Genomic DNA, 21651 nt, shown 5'->3' with positions numbered 1-21651 from the left:
GACAGGATTGCAAGTCACAAATCAACCATTAGATGTAACAAAACTTGGCTCCCTCTCCCAGATCATTTTTCTAAGGCTAGACACTCCGTGGCACAATTGAAATTCCAGATCATTGAAGAGGTACCCCGCCCTAGACGGAGTGACAATCGTATCAAGCAATTGAAGTCCAGGGAGACATATTGGATCTATACGCTAGACACCATTTCTCCAAGAGGCCTTAATAGGGAAATCGATTGGCAATTTTAAATGACTTGTACTAATTATCTCTGTACTCTTCCCTTACAGACACGCTGATTATTCCGGTGAGTTCCCCATCCTCCAGCTTTTACCTCCTATATACGATCCACCCCTCCCATTGAACATTCACAAGGTCCCACCCATCTCAGTCCACTCCTTATTGATCCAGGGTCCCCACAGTCCTTGTATATTTTCATACACTGTCCCATGTTACATCCAGTTACATTTTATTTAATTGTCCACATACCCATTATCGTACTATATATTTCTTTTATTTACACTACAACGCTATACTATCTTGCGTGTGTACACACGCCATGCTCCCTGCCTATCTAATCCCTACACAAGAGCAGCCGCTTTACTCAGCGTCAGTATTCCCTAGCAACCAGGCATTCACCATTTCGCCGGCAGCGCATGCACAGTAATAGCTTCACAAACCTCTGACGTCACTTCTGGGCCACAGGTCCTACTTCCGGTATTACGAGCGCGCACATAAGCCTCAATACCGCCGGTCACGCTACACTGACACAGCAGGGTGCGGGAGCGCCGCTCACAGATTTATACCACCAGGTAAATATGCGCCCACACTAGGACTTATTCTGGCCGTTGCCCACATTTTATTATGCCTCGTTTTCTCTGCATTCACTCATGCCCTTGCGTATCTACAGACCCCACACCAGGGCTCTCATCCGACCCATCATAGCGACATAAAACGCCAACAGGTATAATACATGCTAGACCTACATAGTACCTATATTTCCTATGTACCCCCTTTTTTACTCTCTCACTTATAGCCACTATCTCTCTACAGTTCATTGTACGTATCCTCAAGGATCCTTATCCTCTACTCTATGCGTAATAAAGGTAAAAATCTCTCTTTATTCTCCTGTTAGCATAGTCATATGACCTGGCTACCTTAGCCCTCTGCCCCTTTCTAATTCAATCTATTTTTCAACCTTTTTTCCGATACACAGTTGATGTTTTTCACAGGATATGCATTATGTTATTTACAGTTGCTGTGCTTTTGTCCTTTGGTTTTGTTTTTTTCCCCCCTTTTTTCCTTTTTATCCAGGATGGGTATTGTATTGTTTCATGATTTATGTTTGCCACATGTTCTATATTGAATATTGTACATACTATATACTTATGTTTTATTTTTATTTGTTTTCTTCTAGCGATTATATGATTAAGGCTCTGGTAGAGCCGAAACGTCATAATTACCTCTGGTCGCGTTCAAACACGCATTTGTTCATATCATTAATAAATTGTCACTATTGCATTTCACATACCTAGAGTGTGCGGTGTATATATATTCTTTATTTACCTAGTAATTAAACACAAGAAAAAAGGGCTTAAATACCATGATGAACTTTCACTCAGATCACTCACCATCTGGGCGCTTAGTATGGGTACTGGATCCAATCATATATTTATTCTCCTCTAGATGTAGTGAATTTAAGGCCCATTATGATTCTCTGGCTGGTCTTACTGTCGCTTCTGCCACTGCTACATCTACTCTGACACTGCCGTCGCTACTTGTGACGACACAGCATTTGTTCTTAATTATCCAGACGTATTATTTCAGTAGGCCCAGGGACTATTGTTCATGTGAGACTGAATGTTGACTCTTATTGCCAATTGAATTAATGTTTAATGTCTGCCATTGGTTGACTGGCCGCTGAGTAGCTATTGTATCTAGTCCCAGTATTGTTCTACTATCCTTGGTAAACAAAGACACAGGATAATTGAACAATGTTTGTTAATATGTTGACGACCTATAGGTACTCTGCAAATCCGAAGGACAAACTATGCATGTTGTTTGAACACTCGAGAAGTGAGGGATGGCCTCATTCCACCTTCCCCCAAGCCTGTGGACGAATGCCTGTATGAGAGTTGTGAATTATAAAAAGGAGGATCTGCCTGTGCTTAGAGAGACTCTACTCCATGTAGCTTCATCAGTGGAAGTCAACAAGAGTCTCTCAGGTCAGGTATACAGTGCAGACCAAAAGTTTGGACACACCTTCTCATTTAAAGATTTTTCTGTATTTTCATGACTATGAAAATTGTACATTCACACTGAAGGCATCAAAACTATGAATTAACACATGTGGAATTATATACTTAACAAAAAAGTGTGAAACAACTGAAATTATGTCTTATATTCTAGGTTCTTCAAAGTAGCCACCTTTTGCTTTGATGACTGCTTTTCACACTCTTGGCATTCTCTTGATGAGCTTCAAGAGGTAGTCAATGGGAATGGTCTTCCAACAATCTTGAAGGAGTTCCCAGAGATGCTTAGCACTTTTTGGCATTTTGCCTTCACTCTGCGGTCCAGCTCACCCCAAACCATCTCGATTGGGTTCAGGTCTGGTGACTGTGGAGACCAGGTCATTTGGCATAGCACCCCATCACTCTCCTTCTTGGTCAAATAGTCCTTACACAGCCTGGAGGTGTGTTTGGGGTCATTGTCCTGTTGAAAAATAAATGATGGTCCAACTAAACGCAAACCGGATGGAATAGCATGCCGCTGCAAGATGCTGTGGTAGCCATGCTGGTTCAGTATGCCTTCAATTTTGAATAAATCCCCAACAGTGTCACCAGCAAAGCACCCCCACACCATCACACCTCCTTCTCCATGCTTCACGGTGGGAACCAGGCATGTAGAGTCCATCCGTTCACCTTTTCTGTGTCGCACAAAGACACAGTGGTTGGAATCAAAGATCTCAAATTTGGACTCATCAGACCAAAGCACAGATTTCCACTGTGGGTCCCTAACAATTTTCGCAAGTTTGACAATCAGAGTGAACTTTTGAGACTGGAGTCTAGATGGATCTATAAGCTTTGGTCCGTCACACCTGGTGGCCTGAATGAGGATCTGTTGTTCACAGGTTTTCTAATGCCCTGACATGATTATCATGGTATGAATGTGGGTCCGCAATGGGGAGATTTTAGGTGTACTTCCACTCATTGGCCCCTTCTGGACCCTTACTCACACTTATGTGTTTACATGCCATAGGGTTATGTCCCTACTGTTTGTTTGTTAAAGCATCTATTGATATGGCCATATGTATTTGGCCTGTGAGCGTTACCATTTTTAATAATGGTCTCAATATTTCTGTATTATCGTTTTTCTTCAATACCTTGTTTGCTTCTGCAGTTACAGTTCGCTATGTGCTGGGACGCATTCTCTGCTTCTTTGGAATGCGCTTTGATAACTTCCGGTCTTTGGAGCGCATTTTTCTATGTTGGAACGCACATGGTCTCAGTGCGCAGGTGCTGCGATTACTTCCGGCCGGTGATACGCATAGTGGGATGGCTTATTTGGAACGCATGCTTTTCTACTGCGCAGATGCAAATTCTATCTTTGACTAACGCGACCAACTCTTTGACTGATAATCTGATTGCTTGGTACTTCTTGCTTTATTGTGCTGACAAACTAGCGCTGGTCTGAATGTCCTTTGATTGCTACCCATCAGTGTTTCTCATCATGGAAACAATAGTAAGTGCACTTACTGGTATATATGCCTGACATGACAGACTCTTGTTGAATTCCCCTGACGAAGCTACAAGGAGTAGCGATACATAGTAACATAGTTATTAAGGTTGAAGGAAGACTTTAAGTCCATCTAGTTCAACCCATAGCCTAACATGCCCTAACATGTTGGTCCAGGGGAAGGCAAAAAAAACCCATGTGGTAAGAGTAAGCTCCACCATGGGGAAAAAAATTCCTTCCCGACCCCACATACAGCAATCAGACTAGTTCCCTGGATCAACGCCCTATCAAAGAATCTAATATATATACCCTGTAACATTATACATTTCCAGGAAGGTATCCGGTCCCCTCTTAAATTTAAGTAATTAATCACTCATTACAACATCATACGGCAGAGAGTTCCATAGTCTCACTGCTCTTACAGTAAAAAATCCGCGTCTGTTATTATGCTTAAACCTTTTTTTCCTCCAGACGTAGAGGATGCCCCCTTGTCCCTGTCACCGGTCTATGATTAAAAAGATCATCAGAAAGGTCTTTGTACTGTCCCCTCATATATTTATACATTAACATAAGATCACCCCTTAGCCTTCGTTTTTCCAAACTAAATAGCCCCAAGTGTAATAACTTATCTTGGTATTGCAGACCCCCCAGTCCTCTAATAACCTTGGTCGCTCTTCTCTGCACCCGCTCCAGTTCAGCTACGTCTTTCTTATACACCGGAGACCAGAACTGTGCACAGTATTCTAAGTGTGGTCGAACTAGTGACTTGTATAGAGGTAAAATTATGTTCTCCTCATGAGCATCTATTCCTCTTTTAATGCATCCCATTATTTTATTTGCCTTTGTAGCAGCTGCCTGACACTGGCCACTGAATATGAGTTTGTCATCCACCCATACACCCAGGTCTTTTTCATTGACGGTTTTGCCCAGAGTTTTAGAATTAAGCACATAGTTATACATCTTATTACTTCTACCCAAGTGCATGACCTTACTTTTATCCCCATTAAAGCTCATTTGCCATTTATCAGCCCAAGCTTCTAGTTTACATAAATCATCCTGTAATATAAAATTGTCCTCCTCTGTATTGATTACCCTGCAGAGTTTAGTGTCATCTGCAAATATTGAAATTCTACTCTGAATGCCCCCTACAAGGTCATTAATAAATATGTTAAAAAGAAGAGGGCCTAATACTGACCCCTGTGGTACCCCACTGCTAACCGCGACCCAGTCTGAATGTGCTCCATTAATAACCACCCTTTGTTTCCTATCCCTGAGCCAGCTCTCAATCCACTTACACATATTTTCCCCTTTCCCCATTATTCTCATTTTATGTATCAACCTTTTGTGTGGCACCGTATCAAAAGCTTTTGAAAAGTCCATATACACTACATCTACTGGGCTCCCATGGTCCAGTCCGGAACTTACCTCTTCATAGAAGCTGATCAAATTAGTCTGACATGAACGGTCCCTAGTAAACCCGTGCTGATACTGGGTCATGAGGTTATTCCTCTTCAGATACTCCAGTATAGCATCCCTTAGAATGCCCTCCAGGATTTTACCCACAGTAGAGGTTAAACTTACTGGCCTATAATTTCCGAGTTCAGTTTTTGTCCCCTTTTTGAATATTGGCACCACATTTGCTATACGCCAGTTCTGTGTTACAGACCCTGTTATTATGGACTCTTTAAAGATTAAAAATAATGGTCTATCAATGACTGTACTTAATTCCTGCAGTAATCGGGGGGTGCATCCCATCCGGGCCCAGAGATTTGTCAATTTTAGTGATTTTTAGACGCCGCCGTACTTCCTGCTGGGTTAAGCTGGTAACCTTTAATTGGGAATTTTTATCACTAGTCATATTGGCTGCCATGGGATTTTATTTTGTAAATACTGATGAAAAAAAGTCATTTAGCATATTGGCTTTTTCCTCATCCTCATCCACCATTTCACCCAGACTATTTTTAAGGGGGCCAACACTATCATTTTTTTAGTTTCTTACTATTTATGTAGTTAAAGAATATTTTGGGATTATTTTTGCTCTCTCTGGCAATGAGTCTCTCTGTCTCAATCTTTGCTGCCTTGATTTGCTTTTTACAGAATTTATTTAATTTTCTGTATTTATTTAATGCCTCCTCACTACCTACTTCCTTTAATTCTCTAAATGCTTTCTTTTTGTCCCTTATTGCGCCCCTTACAGCTCTATTTAGCCATATTGGTTTCCTCCTATTTCTAGTATGTTTATTCCCATACGGTATATACTGTGCACAGGTCCTATCCATGATGCTAATAAACGTCTCCCATTTTCTTTGTGGATTTTTATGCCTCAGGATATCGTCCCAGTTAATTGCACCAAGATCCTCTCTCATCCGTTGGAAATTTGCCCTCCTGAAGTTTAGTGTCCTTGTCACCCCTCTACTACACATCTTATTAAAGGAGACATGAAAACTTATTATTTTGTGATCACTATTCCCCAACCCTTATATTTGATATGCGGTCTGGCCTGTTGGTTAATATTAGGTCTAGCAGTGCCCCCTCCTTGTTGGGTCCTGAACCAGTTGTGAAAGGTAATTGTCTCTCATAGTTGTCAAAAACCGATTACCTTTACTGGAACTGCAGGTTTCTGTTCCCCAATCTATTTCAGGGTAGTTGAAGTCCCCCATAATAATGACTTCTCCTTGAGTCGCAGCTTCATCTATTTGCTTTACGAGGATATTCTCCATTGCTTCCATTATTTTTGGAGATTTATAACAAACCCCTATCAGTAATTTATTATTTTTTCCCCCTCCCCTTATCTCCACCCACAGGGACTCTACATTTTCATTAGATTCACCTATATTATCACGCAGGATGGGTTTTAAGGTCGATTTTACATACAGACACACCCCACCCCCTCGCTTATCTGTACGGTCATTTCTGAAAAGGCTATAGCCCTGCAAGTTAACAGCCCAGTCATGGCTCTCATCCAGCCATGTTTCAGATATCCCCACCATGTCATAATTATGCTCCAACAACATTAATTCTAATTCGTCCATTTTGTTGGCGAGGCTTCTGGCATTAGTATACATGCACTTGATGTTCCTCTCTGTACCTCTATTCTTTCTTAAATTACTAACTGTTCTAACCCCACCCCCCATGCCACCGCCACCCCCAACTTCCTTATTTGTGCCCAGGTCTCTATCTGCACTATCTTCCCCTCCTATAAAATGAATACCCCCCCCCAATCCCTAGTTTAAACACTCCTCCAACCTTCTAGCCATTTTCTCCCCCAGCACAGCTGCACCTTCCCCATTGAGGTGCAGCCCGTCCCTAGCGTAGAGCCTGTAGCCAACTGAGAAGTCGGCCCAGTTCTGCAGGAACCCAAACCCCTCCTTCCTACACCAATTCTTGAGCCACTTATTAACCTCCCTAATCTCCCGTTGCCTCTCTGGCGTGGCACGTGGTACAGGCAGTATTTCGGAAAATACCACGTTGGAGGTCCTTGCTTTCAGCTTGCAGCCTAATTCCCTGAAATCATCTTTAAGGACCTTCCACCTACCTCTAACTTTGTCATTTGTGCCAATGTGCACCATGACCGCTGGGTCCATACCAGCCCCTCCCAATAACCTGTCAACCCGATCAGCGATGTGTCGGACTCGAGCGCCAGGTAGGCAGCACACCGTCCGACGATCCCTGTCTTTGTGACAGATTGCCCTATCTGTTCCCCTGATAATTGAGTCCCCCACTACCAGCACCTGTCTGGCCTGCCCTGCTCTCCTATTTCCCTCCTTACTGGAGCAGTCACTCCTCCGGCTTTCAGAGGACATGCCTGGCTGCAGCAGTGCTACCCCTGTACTGGCACCCCCCTCATCTGCCAACTTAGCAAACTTATTGGGGTGTGCCAGATCAGGACTAGCCTCCCTGGCACTCTTCCCTCTACCCCGCCTTCTGTCACCCAGCTAACTGCCTCACTGTCCTGCAGCTCCATCCTACCATCCCCCCCCCCCTCATCTATCCCATTGAGCGTCTGCTCAGTGAGCAGAAGACTCCTCTCCATATTGTCTATGGATCTCAGTGTTGCCAGCTGCACATTTAGATCCAGAATCTGGGCTTCCAAATGCACAATGTGCTCACATCTCGCACAGCAGTATGCACCCTCGACCGGCTGATCAAGGACTGCATACATGTGGCAAGATGTGCACTGGATGGCATTAACAATAGTGGAGCACATTTCCTAATGGGGATTGCACCACACAAACGTTAATTAAAAATAAGTACAAGTATTAATTAAAAACAGACAGCAATTCCTCCCTTGGAAACTCCCTGATTCCAAAGTCACTGAATCACAAGTCACACTTACCGCCGTCCACACTTACACTCAGGTCACACTCAGCTCGCTCACACTCGCTATGCTGAAGATTTAGAGATTTTTTTTTTCTCTCTCTCTATTTCCCTTCAACAACAAGCCACCTTGCTGTTCAAATACACTTTCCAAAAGGACTTGAGCCCCAAACAGCTGCCCCTTATAAACCCTTGATTATGACCGCCCACCCTAAGTTAACCCCTTGTGAATATAGCTACTCCCAATTTAGCAACTCACACAAATTCACACAGGTATTTGTTAAAGGCCTTCCAAATACCTCCTCACTGAATCACAAGTCACACTTACCGCCGTCCACACTTACGCTCAGGTCACACTCAGCTCGCTCACACTCGCTATGCTGAAGATTTAGAGATTTTTTTTTTTTTCTCTCTCTCTATTTCCCTTCAACAACAAGCCACCTTGCTGTTCAAATACACTTTCCAAAAGGGATACAAGATGGGATCCTCCAGGCTTTCTTATGCCCCATGTGGTAGCAAGTATTGGCGTTGTTTTTTGTATATTTCTTGCGGTTCACAACAAGGATAACTGTGATTTTGCTGAATTTTCGCACCATAATATTTTTTATATGATCTGTGCTCCTATTGTGAGTGATCTGATTATTAATACTATGGTTTTATCTGATGTCTTTTAATTTTAAGTGGGTACCTACATATTTATTCCATGTTTGTCCAGTGCTTGCCCTATTATATGGAATGATCTATTGCCCTGCTTCACTGGAGTTATATCTATTTATTTTTGGGTTATTTGAACCTATTTAGCCTGTATACGCACATTCTACTGGGGGGTGTGCATGTCTGTATATGTTTTTATGCTATTTTTAAATGTTTCATGCTATTTTGCACTTTTGTTTCCTTAACAAAGTTTTTTTCACTTGTTATTTGTTCTGTGTGCACTTTCATTTGCGCTTTTTTTCTTCTTTGGATACATTCATGTCTTTGGCGCAATAGTTGCACCCTTCGGTTTCTATTTTGGCTGTGCCCCCTGTTCTTTCTCTCTTGTAGAGAGACTCTACGTTACAGTAGCCATGGCAACATGGCTACAACTGAATAAATGCAGAGCTGCATCTTTAACCATCACTGAACTCTCAAAGACGTTTAGAGAATCCACGTTCATACATCAATGGACTTTCAGCTTCCTAAGCTTGTCGTTAATTCCTCTCAGTGGGTGCCCAACAAAAACAGGGTGCCACTGGTGGCGGTAGTCGTCCCTGGAAGTACCAAAGTTGCAGCTGCTCTACTCCTGCCGAGCTAACGAAAGTGTGAGACTTTGTAATGTGATCTTGTGTATTTTGCTGGGACTGTCCTATATGTTACTGTCGGTTTTGTGGTTCAATAAAATATTGTCACAGTGTCTTACCCTCACCCTGCATTGTCTGAGTAGTATTATGCCCACAGGAAAGGAGAGGGGGCGATCCCTGGTCCATGCAGTTTCAGGCTAGCGGACTAGTGCACCCATTGACCTTCTGTGTCTCTACTCTGCGGTTTCTCCACATCACCAAAGAAAGGAGAGGAGGCGTAAACCCACTCTTTTGGCGGTCAGACCTCATTATAAATGTGGGATCAGCCACAACAACTTCCTCCGGACCACCAGAAGTTCAACAGTGTCGGCACAATCAGGACCCGACACCGGAGCTCCAGGAAAGGAGCCGTTCTTCCAGACAACCGGCCAGGTCTAGGTAAGTTTGTTTTTTGCTTCAGCTCCTGCTCTTCAGCTTCCCTCAAGGATGGGAAACAAACTGATATGGGGGAGAGGTGCAGCCCTTTTATTTCAGTAGGATTCCTGTCCTTGTGGGGCAGATCCCCACTCATGTGGTGCTGTCATGGGGGAAAGGAAAATTGCTTTTTTGGGTGTGCAAAATAACAAATCTATTTAGCAATAAATGGCCCACATTTGTGGGAGTATTTTTTAGTATAGTAGCCCCTGCAAAATATTGAATCTCACAGGAAACAAAATTTTCTGCCAAATCTGTTGGGGTGGACTCTTTTATGCTGAACACTATATAATAAATATTCTAATAGCATACGTATTCATATAGGATCCAATGTGACAACATAAATGATATTGGCGAGTCTGAAAACACTTACTACCATACCTCTTTCTCTTTATCATTGAGCTTTTCTGTCCCAGGAAGTCCAGTTAAATCTAGTGGAGGAGCACTTCTTCTTCCTAGAACATATATATTTGTAGCAGTTACTGAGATTGTAGCTGGCACTAAAGGTTTATTCACACATCTATTATCCAGCAATGTACAAATTAACAATATTTATAAAAAAAATGCATTAGACACGGTCATTGGAAAGCATATCCTAAATTATCTGCATTGTTGATCCTTTTCTAATTACACTGGTCTACAATAAAAAAAAAAATTCTGGCATGGACTTTAAGAACAGTTTTAGACTAATTTGAGGGTGCTGAATTCAAATCTGATCTTATAATTTCTCACATCACGCTTTTGCGCTATAGGTATATAGCTCATTTTCATGAATTCCATTATAAATTTAAGTAGTGTATGAAAAGTGCCGGTTTATACGGTTCACTAAGGTAAATTTAGTTCTCATTTAGTCTCCCAATAAATGTGAGAATATCTTTGTTTTCTTTGGACATGCATAATTCCCATTTGTTATGATAACACCCTTGTTTTCTGTGCTACTGGGACAGTAGAGCTACAGCAGAGCATTGGGTGAACACTGAATGGCCTCAGAGACAGAGTTTGGCATCTGGCGATAAGAATGTCATCCATGATCCTCTAGTGGATAGGAAGGACATTGTCTTTCCTCCCTTACACATAAAACTTGGATTGATGAAGCAGTTCGTCAAAGCTCTCAATCACAGTGGAGAATGCTTTAACTATATATGTTCAACTTTTCCTGGCCTTCGTGAAGAGAAGAAAAAGGCTGGAATATTTGATGGACCTCAAATAACAACACTTATGAGAGACCCAAATTTTATCACATCAATGAATGAGACAGAAGAAAGAGCTAGGAATGCATTTTGTAATGTGGTGCAGAATTTTCTAGTGAATAAGAAAGCAGACAACTATGAAGAGATTCTGGAAGAGCTACTAATGAGTCTGAGAAATCTTGGATGTAGAATGAGTATCAAGATTCGCTATTTACACAGCCATTTGGACTTTTTTCCAGATAACCTTGGAGATGTGAGCGAGGAACAAGGGGAGCATTTTCATCAGGACATTAAAACAATGGAAGAACGGTATCAATGCCGGTGGGACTCACATATGATGGCTGACTATTGCTGGAGCTTGATGAGAGACAACCCAGAAGCTGTACATCACAGATCAGCCAAGAAAATTAAGTTCAAATAACTGCCATTTGTCATTCATCTGTGTGCCATATATATGTGTTTTTATATTTTGTAGTTTAATTCTGTAAGTATATTTGATTTGCTGTACATAGACTTTGCAATCTTTGTTATTTCTTGATTAAAAATATACAAAATGTAGTACCAAAAATCATGTGTTTTATCATAAAACATTAGGAGTAATTTTCATCAAAAATTGAAAATATCTCGAAAACCTGATGTGATAGCCAAAAACGGAGTTCATATTCGTAATCAGCAGCCAGAATTGACTTAAAATATATTTTAAAACCTTTTGCCAGAAAAATTGCGTTGACCAGTGTTATAATCAGTCAAATGCAATAATCAATCTTGTTCAATGTGACAAATGAATAGTGTGCACTCTAAGGGAACTTTAACACTGTGCTTTGTCCTACGTCTGTCAGTCATATCTGCAAACCACCTGCAAAATGGGGTTCAGGTCATATGCACCGATAGGGTAATTAACTATTAAGGTGCCGACAGAGTCAATGAGTGCTGGAGGCAGACACTAAGACGCAGTCTACTACATCTAGATGTCCACTTCCAACAGATGTAGGACATGTAAACTCTGTCAGCACCATTATAGTCTATGCACGAATCCCATTTTGTGGGGGTTTAGATGAAAAGCCCTACAGGACGATAAACGTTGCGAATTACGCAATGTGAAATTGCCCTAATACAGAGACATAAAAACTGTTCAAAGTATCACTGTCTATAAGACCACATATGACCATGTGATTTCCCTTAACTATATACATAGACAGTTTGCACAATTTCGAGTGAACAAACAACTCCCTTTTCCACCCTGGCCTGCATACAAAAGTACCCTTGAATGAATAACTTCATCACAAATCTACAGTAAGTACATTACAATTATTTTACAATTTTGTTATTTTGTGACCTCAGTAGAACTCCAAGTAAGAAAAATCTTGACATTGCTTCAAGTGTTGCTTTAGATTCAATAAGATACAGAATTCTCTGAACAGTAAGGGTTAAACTCACATAACTATGACATCAAATCAAATCATTAATTGAACTTAATTTTCCCATTCAAAATTGTATTCATATATGACAAATATAAATTAAATATGTTGTCCAGTGAAAACAAGATTTCACCTACAGTACAGACCAAAAGTTTGGACACACCTTCTCATTTAAAGATTTTTCTGTATTTTCATGACTATGAAAATTGTACATTCACACTGAAGGCATCAAAACTATGAATTAACACATGTGGAATCATATACTTAACAAAAAAGTGTGAAACAACTGAAAATATGTCTTATATTCTAGGTTATTCAAAGTAGCCACCTTTTGCTTTGATGACTGTTTTGCACACTCTTGGCATTCTCTTGAAGAGCTTCAAGAGGTAGTCACCGGGAATGGTCTTCCAACAATCTTGAAGGAGTTCCCAGAGATGCTTAGGCACTTGTTGGCCCTTTTGCCTTCACTCTGCGGTCCAGCTCACCCCAAACCATCTCGATTGGGTTCAGGTCTGGTGACTGTGGAGGCCAGGTCATCTGGCGTAGCACCCCATCACTCTCCTTCTTGGTCAAATAGCCCTTACACAGCCTGGAGGTGTGTTTGGGGTCATTGTCCTGTTGAAAAATAATTGATGGTCCAACTAAACACAAACCGGATGGAATAGCATGCCGCTGCAAGATGCTGAAACACCTGGTCCAGGCACAGCAACAATAGCAAGTGACCAACAGGCTGTTACAGCAGATCCAGCAGGAGCAGCAGCAGATGATCCTGCAGAGCCAGCAGGAGCAATGTCAGCAGATGCAGCTTCTGATGACCGCCATCCAGGGCAGGACGAGGCCCCAACCCAAAGTCCGGCTGATGACTCTTACGTGAGGAAGACAGTAAGAAGTGTGTTGCAAAAGATAACCCTGGGGGATGACGTTGAGGCGTTCCTGGCAGTGTTTGAGAGGGTGGCAGAGTGGGAGAAATTGCCTCCGGAGCAGTAGGCCGAGGTTCTGGCACCATATTTAACAGGTGAACCGCATATTATGACTTGGCGTTGCAGGATGCAAAAGAATATGCCAAGTTGAAGGCCAAGATCTTGGCACGTTTAGGAGTAACTTTGACTGTCAGGGCCCAACGGGTGCATGAGTGGGCGTATTGCAGTGACAAACCTCCCCGGTCCCAAATGTTCGATCTCCTACACCTGGTCCAAAAATGGTTGCAACCTGAATCCTCCACCCCAGCACAGATGGTGGAGAAAGTTGTCATGGACAGGTTGATACACTCCCTACCCAGGCCGCTGCAATACTGGGTTGCACAGGGAGATCCCCTTAATGACCCAGTCAGCTTGGTGGAGAGGTACCTGGCGGTCGAGAGGGCCTTGAGGAAGCAAGGGTGCAGGGCATCTCCATACTGTGGTTCCCAAAGCGGGGCTGACACCCAAAAGAGGGTAGCTAGAGCCACATCTGGGGGGGCGGTCAAGAGCACCAGAGTTAGTGTCCAAGGTCCCTTCCCACAATATAGTGTGTTGGAGGTGTCATAACCCTGGCCACACAGCCACCCGTTGTCCCTTGACCACCGAGTCAATGGACTGCAGCACAAGACGGCACTGCTCGTACTTTGCATATCCGGCCTGCAGTGCTGTTCCCCAAACAGGAGAGGGGTTGCAGGCATGCCCCATGAAAGTAAACGGGGCACAAGTTACTGGTTTGCTGGACTCAGGAAGTTTGGTAACCCTAGTGAGGGCCACGATTCCACATCAGCTGATTCCTGTAAAGAGGGTGGGCGCCCACTGTATCTATGTTGACGCGAAGGACTACCCTGTGGCCCACCCAGGTGGTCATAAACACAAACTGTGGCACCGAGTAACATGAGGTCGGCATGGTCAAGAACCTATTGCACCCTATTATAATAGGGCGGGACTTTGTGATGTTTTGGAACTTGTGGGGAAAAGGAAGGATGTCTGGTTGCCCTGAAAACAGCCAGGTTGCTCCTAAAGAAACCTCGTCAAAGGCTGCAGATGACAGGTTTATGTTTTGTTTGCTTATTGATGATGAGGATGATACAGCATCCACTGAGGCAAACGTCCCTGAGCTGGAAGTATCTGGGGGAAACTTTGGGACCGCCCAACTCAGGGACTTAACTCTAAAAGGGGCCTTTGATAATGTAACGGTACTTAATGATGTTGCTCAAGAGCCGGGGCCTGACACTCGATACCCACATTTTGCCATGAATGGGGAGGTGATATATGGTATCACCAAGCTGAGGGGGACCTAATTGAGCAGTTACTAGTACCAGGATCATACAGATGGAAAGTTTTAGACATGGCCCATACACATGTGTTAGGTGGTCACCTGGGCAAACAGAAAACCCAGGAACGGATCCTCCAGAGGTTCCACTAGCCCGGGTGTTACCGTGATATTGTGAATTTCTGTAGGTCCTGTCCCACTTGCCAAATGACATCCCAGTGGCCCATTTTCGTAGCCCCTCGGTGCCGTTCGTGGTCCAGACAGACGCGTCAGATGTCGGGCTGGTAGCTGTCCTATCTCAAGAGGTGAATGGGGAAGAGCACCCCATAATGTATCTCAGCCAAAAGTTGTCTTCCTGTGAGAAAAATTACTCCATAGTGGAGGAGTGTTTAGCCATCAAGTGGGCATTAGACACACTAAGATACTACCTCTTGGGCCAAAAGTTTAGACTGGTGTCAGACCATGCACCACTGAAGTGTTTGAGGGAGAAAAAAGAGAACAATGTCCGAGTGACCAGGTGGTTCCTAGCACTTCAAAATTTCAACTTCCATGTGAAGCATAGGCCAGGGAAACTGCATGGAAATGCTGATGCTCTGTCGAGAGTTCACTGTTGGTTGGCAGAAGGTGCGAAGCCCCCTGGCTTTGGACAGAGGGGGAGGGTATGTAAGATGGCGGACGGACAAGTCCTTGAAGGGAGATATGTGTTATCGCGGCTATTAGCTGAGGTGACGTGAGCTCGGAAGTATGCTCCAGCATGTATAGTGCTGAGAGAGTTGTTTGGGCCGCTCCAGGGCCGAGTTTCACGAGCGGTCATAAGAGATGGATGGGAATGGCCGTTCACATAGCCCCACCCCAGGGGCGTGCTTTGGCTAATAAAATGGAGGCCAATTGCCTCATTCAGTGGCTGTAGGTGTGGAGACCTCCATTGTGTGTGTGCTAAAGACACTGACCTGAGCGGGAGGACCCGCAGTACTATATGAACTGTTTCTTTTTCTGTTTGTTACTTTGTGCCGGAGAAAGCAGTTCATTTGTTTTTCTATCCAGAATAGTTCATGCCGTTTTAATAAACTTGCTTGGACATTTCAGCAATACCCCTTCTGTGCCTACCTCAACCACAGCCGAGTGAGTACAGATCTCTACAGAAGCCTGAATTCTGCTTCATTCATTCTCTATGGAGCTGCCAAAAAAGCAAAGCAAAAGCACTGGGCAACCTCATTGGGTATAAATGGGATGGTGTTAAGCCCTAAGCGCTGACACTCCATTCTAATGCCTTTATCTACTGATCGGTGTGGGTCACAGCAGTGTACTCCACCGATTAATAAGTCATCACCTAACCAATGGATAGATGATATCTAGTTTCCACCAAACAACCTCTTTGAAGAACAATATGAAAATTTACTGCATGAACTGCGGAGATAAATACCTGAACTTGAAATAATAGGAGCAATCTGATGTAAACCAGCATCACTAAAAAAAAATACAAATAAACAACATTAAGAAAAAAACTCAGATCCAAGTTTTTTTTAAAAAAATCATTCAACAATGTCATCCACACACACCTTCTAGATCAGGGGTCCCCAACCTGTAGCTCGGAAGCCACATGTGAATCGCGAGCCTGTGATGTGTGGCTCGCGGCTGCCTGCCAGCTTGGTGCATTAGCACCAGGAGTAAATAATTATTAAGAGCAGATCTTAAAAGGGTGACTTTTGTGTGTAGCCCTGTACAGAAGAGCAGATCTGAATGTGGGTGAGATAGGAAACCGTGGAGCTTGACATACTGCCTTGGTGTGATTTTAGTGGAAAATCTTTGGTTGTCATTATACCAGTAATGGAAGCTCTCGGTGTCACTACTGTGAGTGGGGAAGGAGCTGGTTGTGGCTCGCGACCCTCTCTCAAAGCTGAATGTGGCTCACAACACTCTTTCATAGCTGGATGTGGCCCTCAAGGTCAGAAAGGTGGGGGACCTCTGTTCTAGATGAACCAATATGAAGTTAGATGATCTAATGAAAAGAAACCTTTAGTTTTCGTGCATAATTACTAGTTACATTCACTTACCGTATATACTCGAGTATAAGCCGACCCGAGTATAAGCTGAGACCCCTAATTTTGCCACAAAAAACTGGGAAAATTTAATGACTCGAGTATAAGCCTAGGGTGGAAAATGCAGCAGCTACCGGTAAATGTCAAAAATAAAAACAGATACCAATTAAAGTAAAATTAATTGAGACATCGGTAGGTTAAGTGTTTTTGAATATCCATATTGAATCAGGAGCCCCATATAATGCTCCATATAGCTCATGATCGGCCCCATACGATGCTCCATACAAAATAAGCCCCATATAATGCTCCATAAAGTTTATGATGGGCCCCATAAGATGCTCCATATTAAAATATGCCCCATATAATGCTGCACAAAAATTGATTATGACCCCATAAGATGCTCCATACAGACATTTGCCCCATATAATGCTGTACAAATGCTGATAATGGCCCCATAAGATGCTCCATAGAGATATTTGCCCCATATAATGCTGCACAAAAGCTGATTATGGCCCAATAAGATGCTCCATAGACTATTATGCCCCATATGATGTTGCTGAGATTAAAAAAAAAAAAATGACATACTTACCTTTCGTCGCTCAGGCCCCCGGCACTTGCTATAGTCACCTTTCCCCGTTCCACCGCCAGGTGCTGCTGTGTCTTCCCCATCCTTCACACTGACACTCAGGCAGAGGGCGCGCACTAACCACGTCATCACGCCCTCTGACCTGAGCGTCACAGGCAGATGACGCGGAAGACGACGCCAGGCGGTGGAACGAGGACAGGTGAATATCTCCGTGCTCCCCCTCCCAATTATACTCACCCGCTCCTGGCGTGGTCCCTGGCAGCTTCTCTGATGGACTCCCTGGGCGCGGCAGCTCTTCCAGCTTTGAGCGTTCACTGGTACCGCGCATTACAGTAATGAATATGTGACTCCACACCTATGGGAGTGGAGTCGCGTCCATATTCATTACTGTAATGAGAGGTACCATGTGACCGCTCAAATCTGGAAGAGCTGCCGGTGCCTGATCGGAGATGCAGGGACCACGCCAGGAGCAGGTGAGTATGTCACAGCCACCGCTCCCCCGTCGACCACCCTGGGACAATGACTCGAGTATAAGCTGAGAGGGGCACTTTCAGCCTAAAAAAATGGGCTGAAAATCTCGGCTTATACCCGAGAATATACGGCAATTTATATATATATATATATATATATATATATATATATATATATATATTATATATATATATAAATCCCTAAACAATTCTGCAACCTTATTTTTCTCAGCACTACTTTTCTAAGAATAATTAGAAGACCACATTTAAGAGAAACGCTGCCTCTCCACCACTGCCTCGATCCCTGTTGACATGGCTGAAGCCACGAGCACAACAGCCACAGAATGTGCATGCTGTAGACGGCACAGGACCATTAAACACAGTAATTAGCTGTTGCATTTCCATGCTGCAGTAACGATGCTATCGCAATAGCCATGTAAGCAAAGTCTAGGGTTATAGGCAAAAAGACAGCGCTGTGGTAGCCAAAGATTAGCAAGGTTGATTTTTTTTTTTTTTAAGAGCATGCCTATGGGAAAAAAAAACAAAGGCTTAGGCTATGTGCACACGTTCAGGATTTTTTTTTGCGTTTTTTTTCAGCCGCTTTCCGCGGGAAAAAACGCTAAAAAAGCATACATAAGCATCCCATCATTTGTAATGCATTCCGCAATTTTTGTGCACATACTGCGTTTTTTTTTCAGCGAAAAAAACGCACTGCGGTAAACGCAGAATGTTCATTAATTTTGCGGATTTTTCGCGTTGATGCCACTATTTATTGCATTGGGAAGCATCGGAAAAAAACGCAAAAAATCCGCCAAAAAATGAGCAAAAAAATGCATGCAGATTTCCTGCAGTAAAAGTCCGGTTTTGTTCAGGAAAATACTGCACACTTTCCTGAACGTGTGCACATAGCCTTCAAGTTGAAAAGCCCTTTAACTCTTTAATATATATATTACCAATATAGTTTTAGTATTTAGATTCTAGAATGTCAGATATATTGAAATATTTATGTGTTTTTACTAGTTGTGTATTTTTATTTTTTTACATGATTAGAGCAATGATCTTGTCTGTTCTATTCCTGTACACTGAAAGCTGAGAAAAATGCTTTACAGAATGAACATAAGATTATGCAATCTCACAATCATGACTTCTATGGAATAAGCAAGCTCTGTGATGTGTGCAGAGGTCATAGTGCAGGGAGGGAGAGGAGGTAAGGCTGCTTTCACACATCAGTTTTTTGCCGTCAGGCTCAGTCCGACGAATTATGAACAAAAAAAAAGGATTCGGCGAATGATTCTGCCGGATCCGTTTTTTCTCATAGACTTGTATTGGCAACGGATTGAGACGGATGTCGTCACGTTTCATCCATCGTTCGCCGGATCCGGTGAAAATTGTTTATCCAGCGGTGGGAAAAAATGGACAAAGTAACGTTTTTGGTCTCCGGCGAAAAACCGGACAGGCGCCGTCCGGCGTTTGCTAGAATAGAAGCATATGGGCGCCGGATCAGTCACATGATAGAATTCGGCGTCGGATTACGTTTTGTTTTTTTTACTGCGCATGCTCAGATACAATTGGCCAGCCCGTTGTCAGTGCTGTGAGATAAATAAATGATTTTTTTTCTTTTTGGTCATGTTCACATAATATATATATATATATATATATATATATATATATATATATATATATATATATATATATATATATATATACACACACACACACATACACACACACACACAGTACAGACCAATGCACTATGAAAATTGTACATTCACACTGAAGGCATCAAAACTATGAATTAACACATGGTCTTCCAACAATCTTGAACGAGTTCCCAGAGATGCTTAGCACTTGTTGGCACTTTTGCCTTCACTCTGCGGTCCAGCTCACCCCAAACCATCTCGATTGGGTTCAGGTATGGTGACTGTGGAGGCCAGGTCATCTGGCATTGCACCCCATCGCTCTCCTTCTTGGTCAAATAGCCCTTACACAGCCTGGAGGTGTGTTTGGGGTCATTGTCCAGTTGAAAAATAAATGATGGTCCAACTAAACGCAAACCGGATGGAATAGCATGCAGCTGCTAGATGCTGTAGTAGCCATGCTGGTTCAGTATGCCTTCAATTTTGAATAAATCCCCAACAGAGTCATCAGCAAAGCACCCCCACACCATCACACCTCCTCCTTCATGCTTCAAGGTGGGAACCAGGCATGTAGAGGCCATCCGTTCACCTTTTCTGCGTCGCACAAAGACACGGTGGTTGGAACCAAAGTTCTCAAATTTGGATTTATCAGACCAAAGCACAGATTTCCACTGGTCTAATGTCCTTTCCTTGTGTTCTTTAGCCCAAACAAGTCTCTTCTGCTTGTTGCCTGTCCTTAGCAGTGGTTTCCTAGCAGCTATTTTACCATGAAGGCCTGCTGCACAAAGTCTCCTCTTAACAGTTATTGTAGAGATGTGTCTGCTGCTAGAACTCTGTGTGGCATTGACCTGGTCTCTAATCTGAGCTGCTGTTAACCTGCGATTTCTGAGGCTGGTGACTTAGATAAACTTATCCTCAGAAGCAGAGGTGACTCTTGGTCTTCCGTTCCTGGGGCGGTCCTCATGTGAGCCAGTTTCTTTGTAGCGCTTGATGGTTTTTGCAACAGCACTTGGGGACACTTTCAAAGTTTCCCAATTTTTCGGACTGACTGACCTTCATTTCTTAAAGTAATGATGGCCACTAGTTTTTCTTTACTTGGCTGCTTTTTTCTTGCCATAATACAAATTCTAACAGTCTATTCAGTAAGACTATTAGCTGTGTATCCACCAGACTTCTGCTCAACACAACAGATGGTCCCAACCCCATTTATAAGGCAAGAAATCCCACTTATTAAACCTGACAGGGCAGACCTGTGAAGGTAAAACCATTTCTGGTGACTACCTCTTGAAGCTCATCAAGAGAATGCCAAGAGTGCGCAAAGCAGTCATCAAAGCAAAAGGTGGCTATTTTGAAGAACCTAGAATATAAGACATATTTTCAGTTGTTTCACACTTTTTTGTTAAGTATATAATTCCACATGTGTTAATTCATAGTTTTGATGCCTTCAGCGTGAATTTACAGTTTTCATAGTAATGAAAATACAGAAAAATCTTTATATGAGGTGTGTCCAAACTTTTGGTCTGTACTGTGTATGTATGTAATATATATATATAATAATATAGTAATATATATATATATATATATATATATATATATATATATATATATATTTATTAAATTAATATATAATTTTTGTATATCGGGAAGCAGCAGCATCAGAGGTGCTTCCAGAAGGAGACAGACGGGGTGGAGAAATACTCGGAGCGGGCTCGCAATTGGTAGGTTTCTTACATGCATCACAGAACCACATCATCACAGACATCACAGTGCAAGCAACACATAAAAACAGATCATTACAGACATCACAGTACACACAACACATAAGCCTACATCCAAGCACATAATGTTTTGTTTTCTTTTAGTCTTCAGATTCTGGGGATCGATCTAGAGGTCCTCAAAGCACCTCCCAGAGTCGTCTGCGTGAGCGTCAGGGTGGTCGCCATCGTGTAAGTACCTTCTTTATTTATTTTTTTTTTCCACTTCACGTTGAGGATTTCAGTGTAATGTTTTTGTTTTTTTGTCTTTTTTAACAGACTTCACAGCGTGCTCTGGACTCGGACGGAGGTCGGTCTAAATATCGACATCCTCATCGATCTCATCCGAGAGCAGCTGTGGAATATGGGGGACCGCCGCCACGCAGATCTTGGTGTGACCCGTCGGCTCTGGGAGGAAGTATGCCACGAAGTTGTGAACCATTGGGAGGATCTTGATGTTTGTGCCCAGAATCAAGAGCGTAAGTATTCAAAGTTCAGTTATGTTGCTGGATGTAATGTGTTGT

General features: G+C 42.8%; 1 protein-coding gene across 15 annotated transcripts in view; it reads right to left on the bottom strand.

Moving 5' to 3' along the window:
• TADA2A (transcriptional adaptor 2A) overlaps window positions 1-21651 on the bottom strand; it is a 522447-nt gene that overhangs the window by 88785 nt on the left and 412011 nt on the right. For 13 of the 15 annotated variants that reach the window (XM_077295519.1, XM_077295521.1, XM_077295520.1 and 10 more), the window contains 2 exons: window positions 16065-16108; window positions 10183-10256 (listed from right to left, as the gene is read on the bottom strand). In XM_077295519.1, coding sequence (XP_077151634.1) covers window positions 10183-10256; window positions 16065-16108 — 118 coding nt within the window. The remainder of the gene's footprint in view (window positions 1-10182; window positions 10257-16064; window positions 16109-21651) is intronic. The other 2 variants (XM_077295529.1, XM_077295530.1) reach the window with 1 other exon arrangement.

This window comes from Ranitomeya variabilis, chromosome 3 (genome assembly GCF_051348905.1).
Source record: "Ranitomeya variabilis isolate aRanVar5 chromosome 3, aRanVar5.hap1, whole genome shotgun sequence".
Taxonomy (NCBI): domain Eukaryota; kingdom Metazoa; phylum Chordata; class Amphibia; order Anura; family Dendrobatidae; genus Ranitomeya; species Ranitomeya variabilis.
This window is presented reverse-complemented; position numbering and strand designations above follow the sequence as displayed.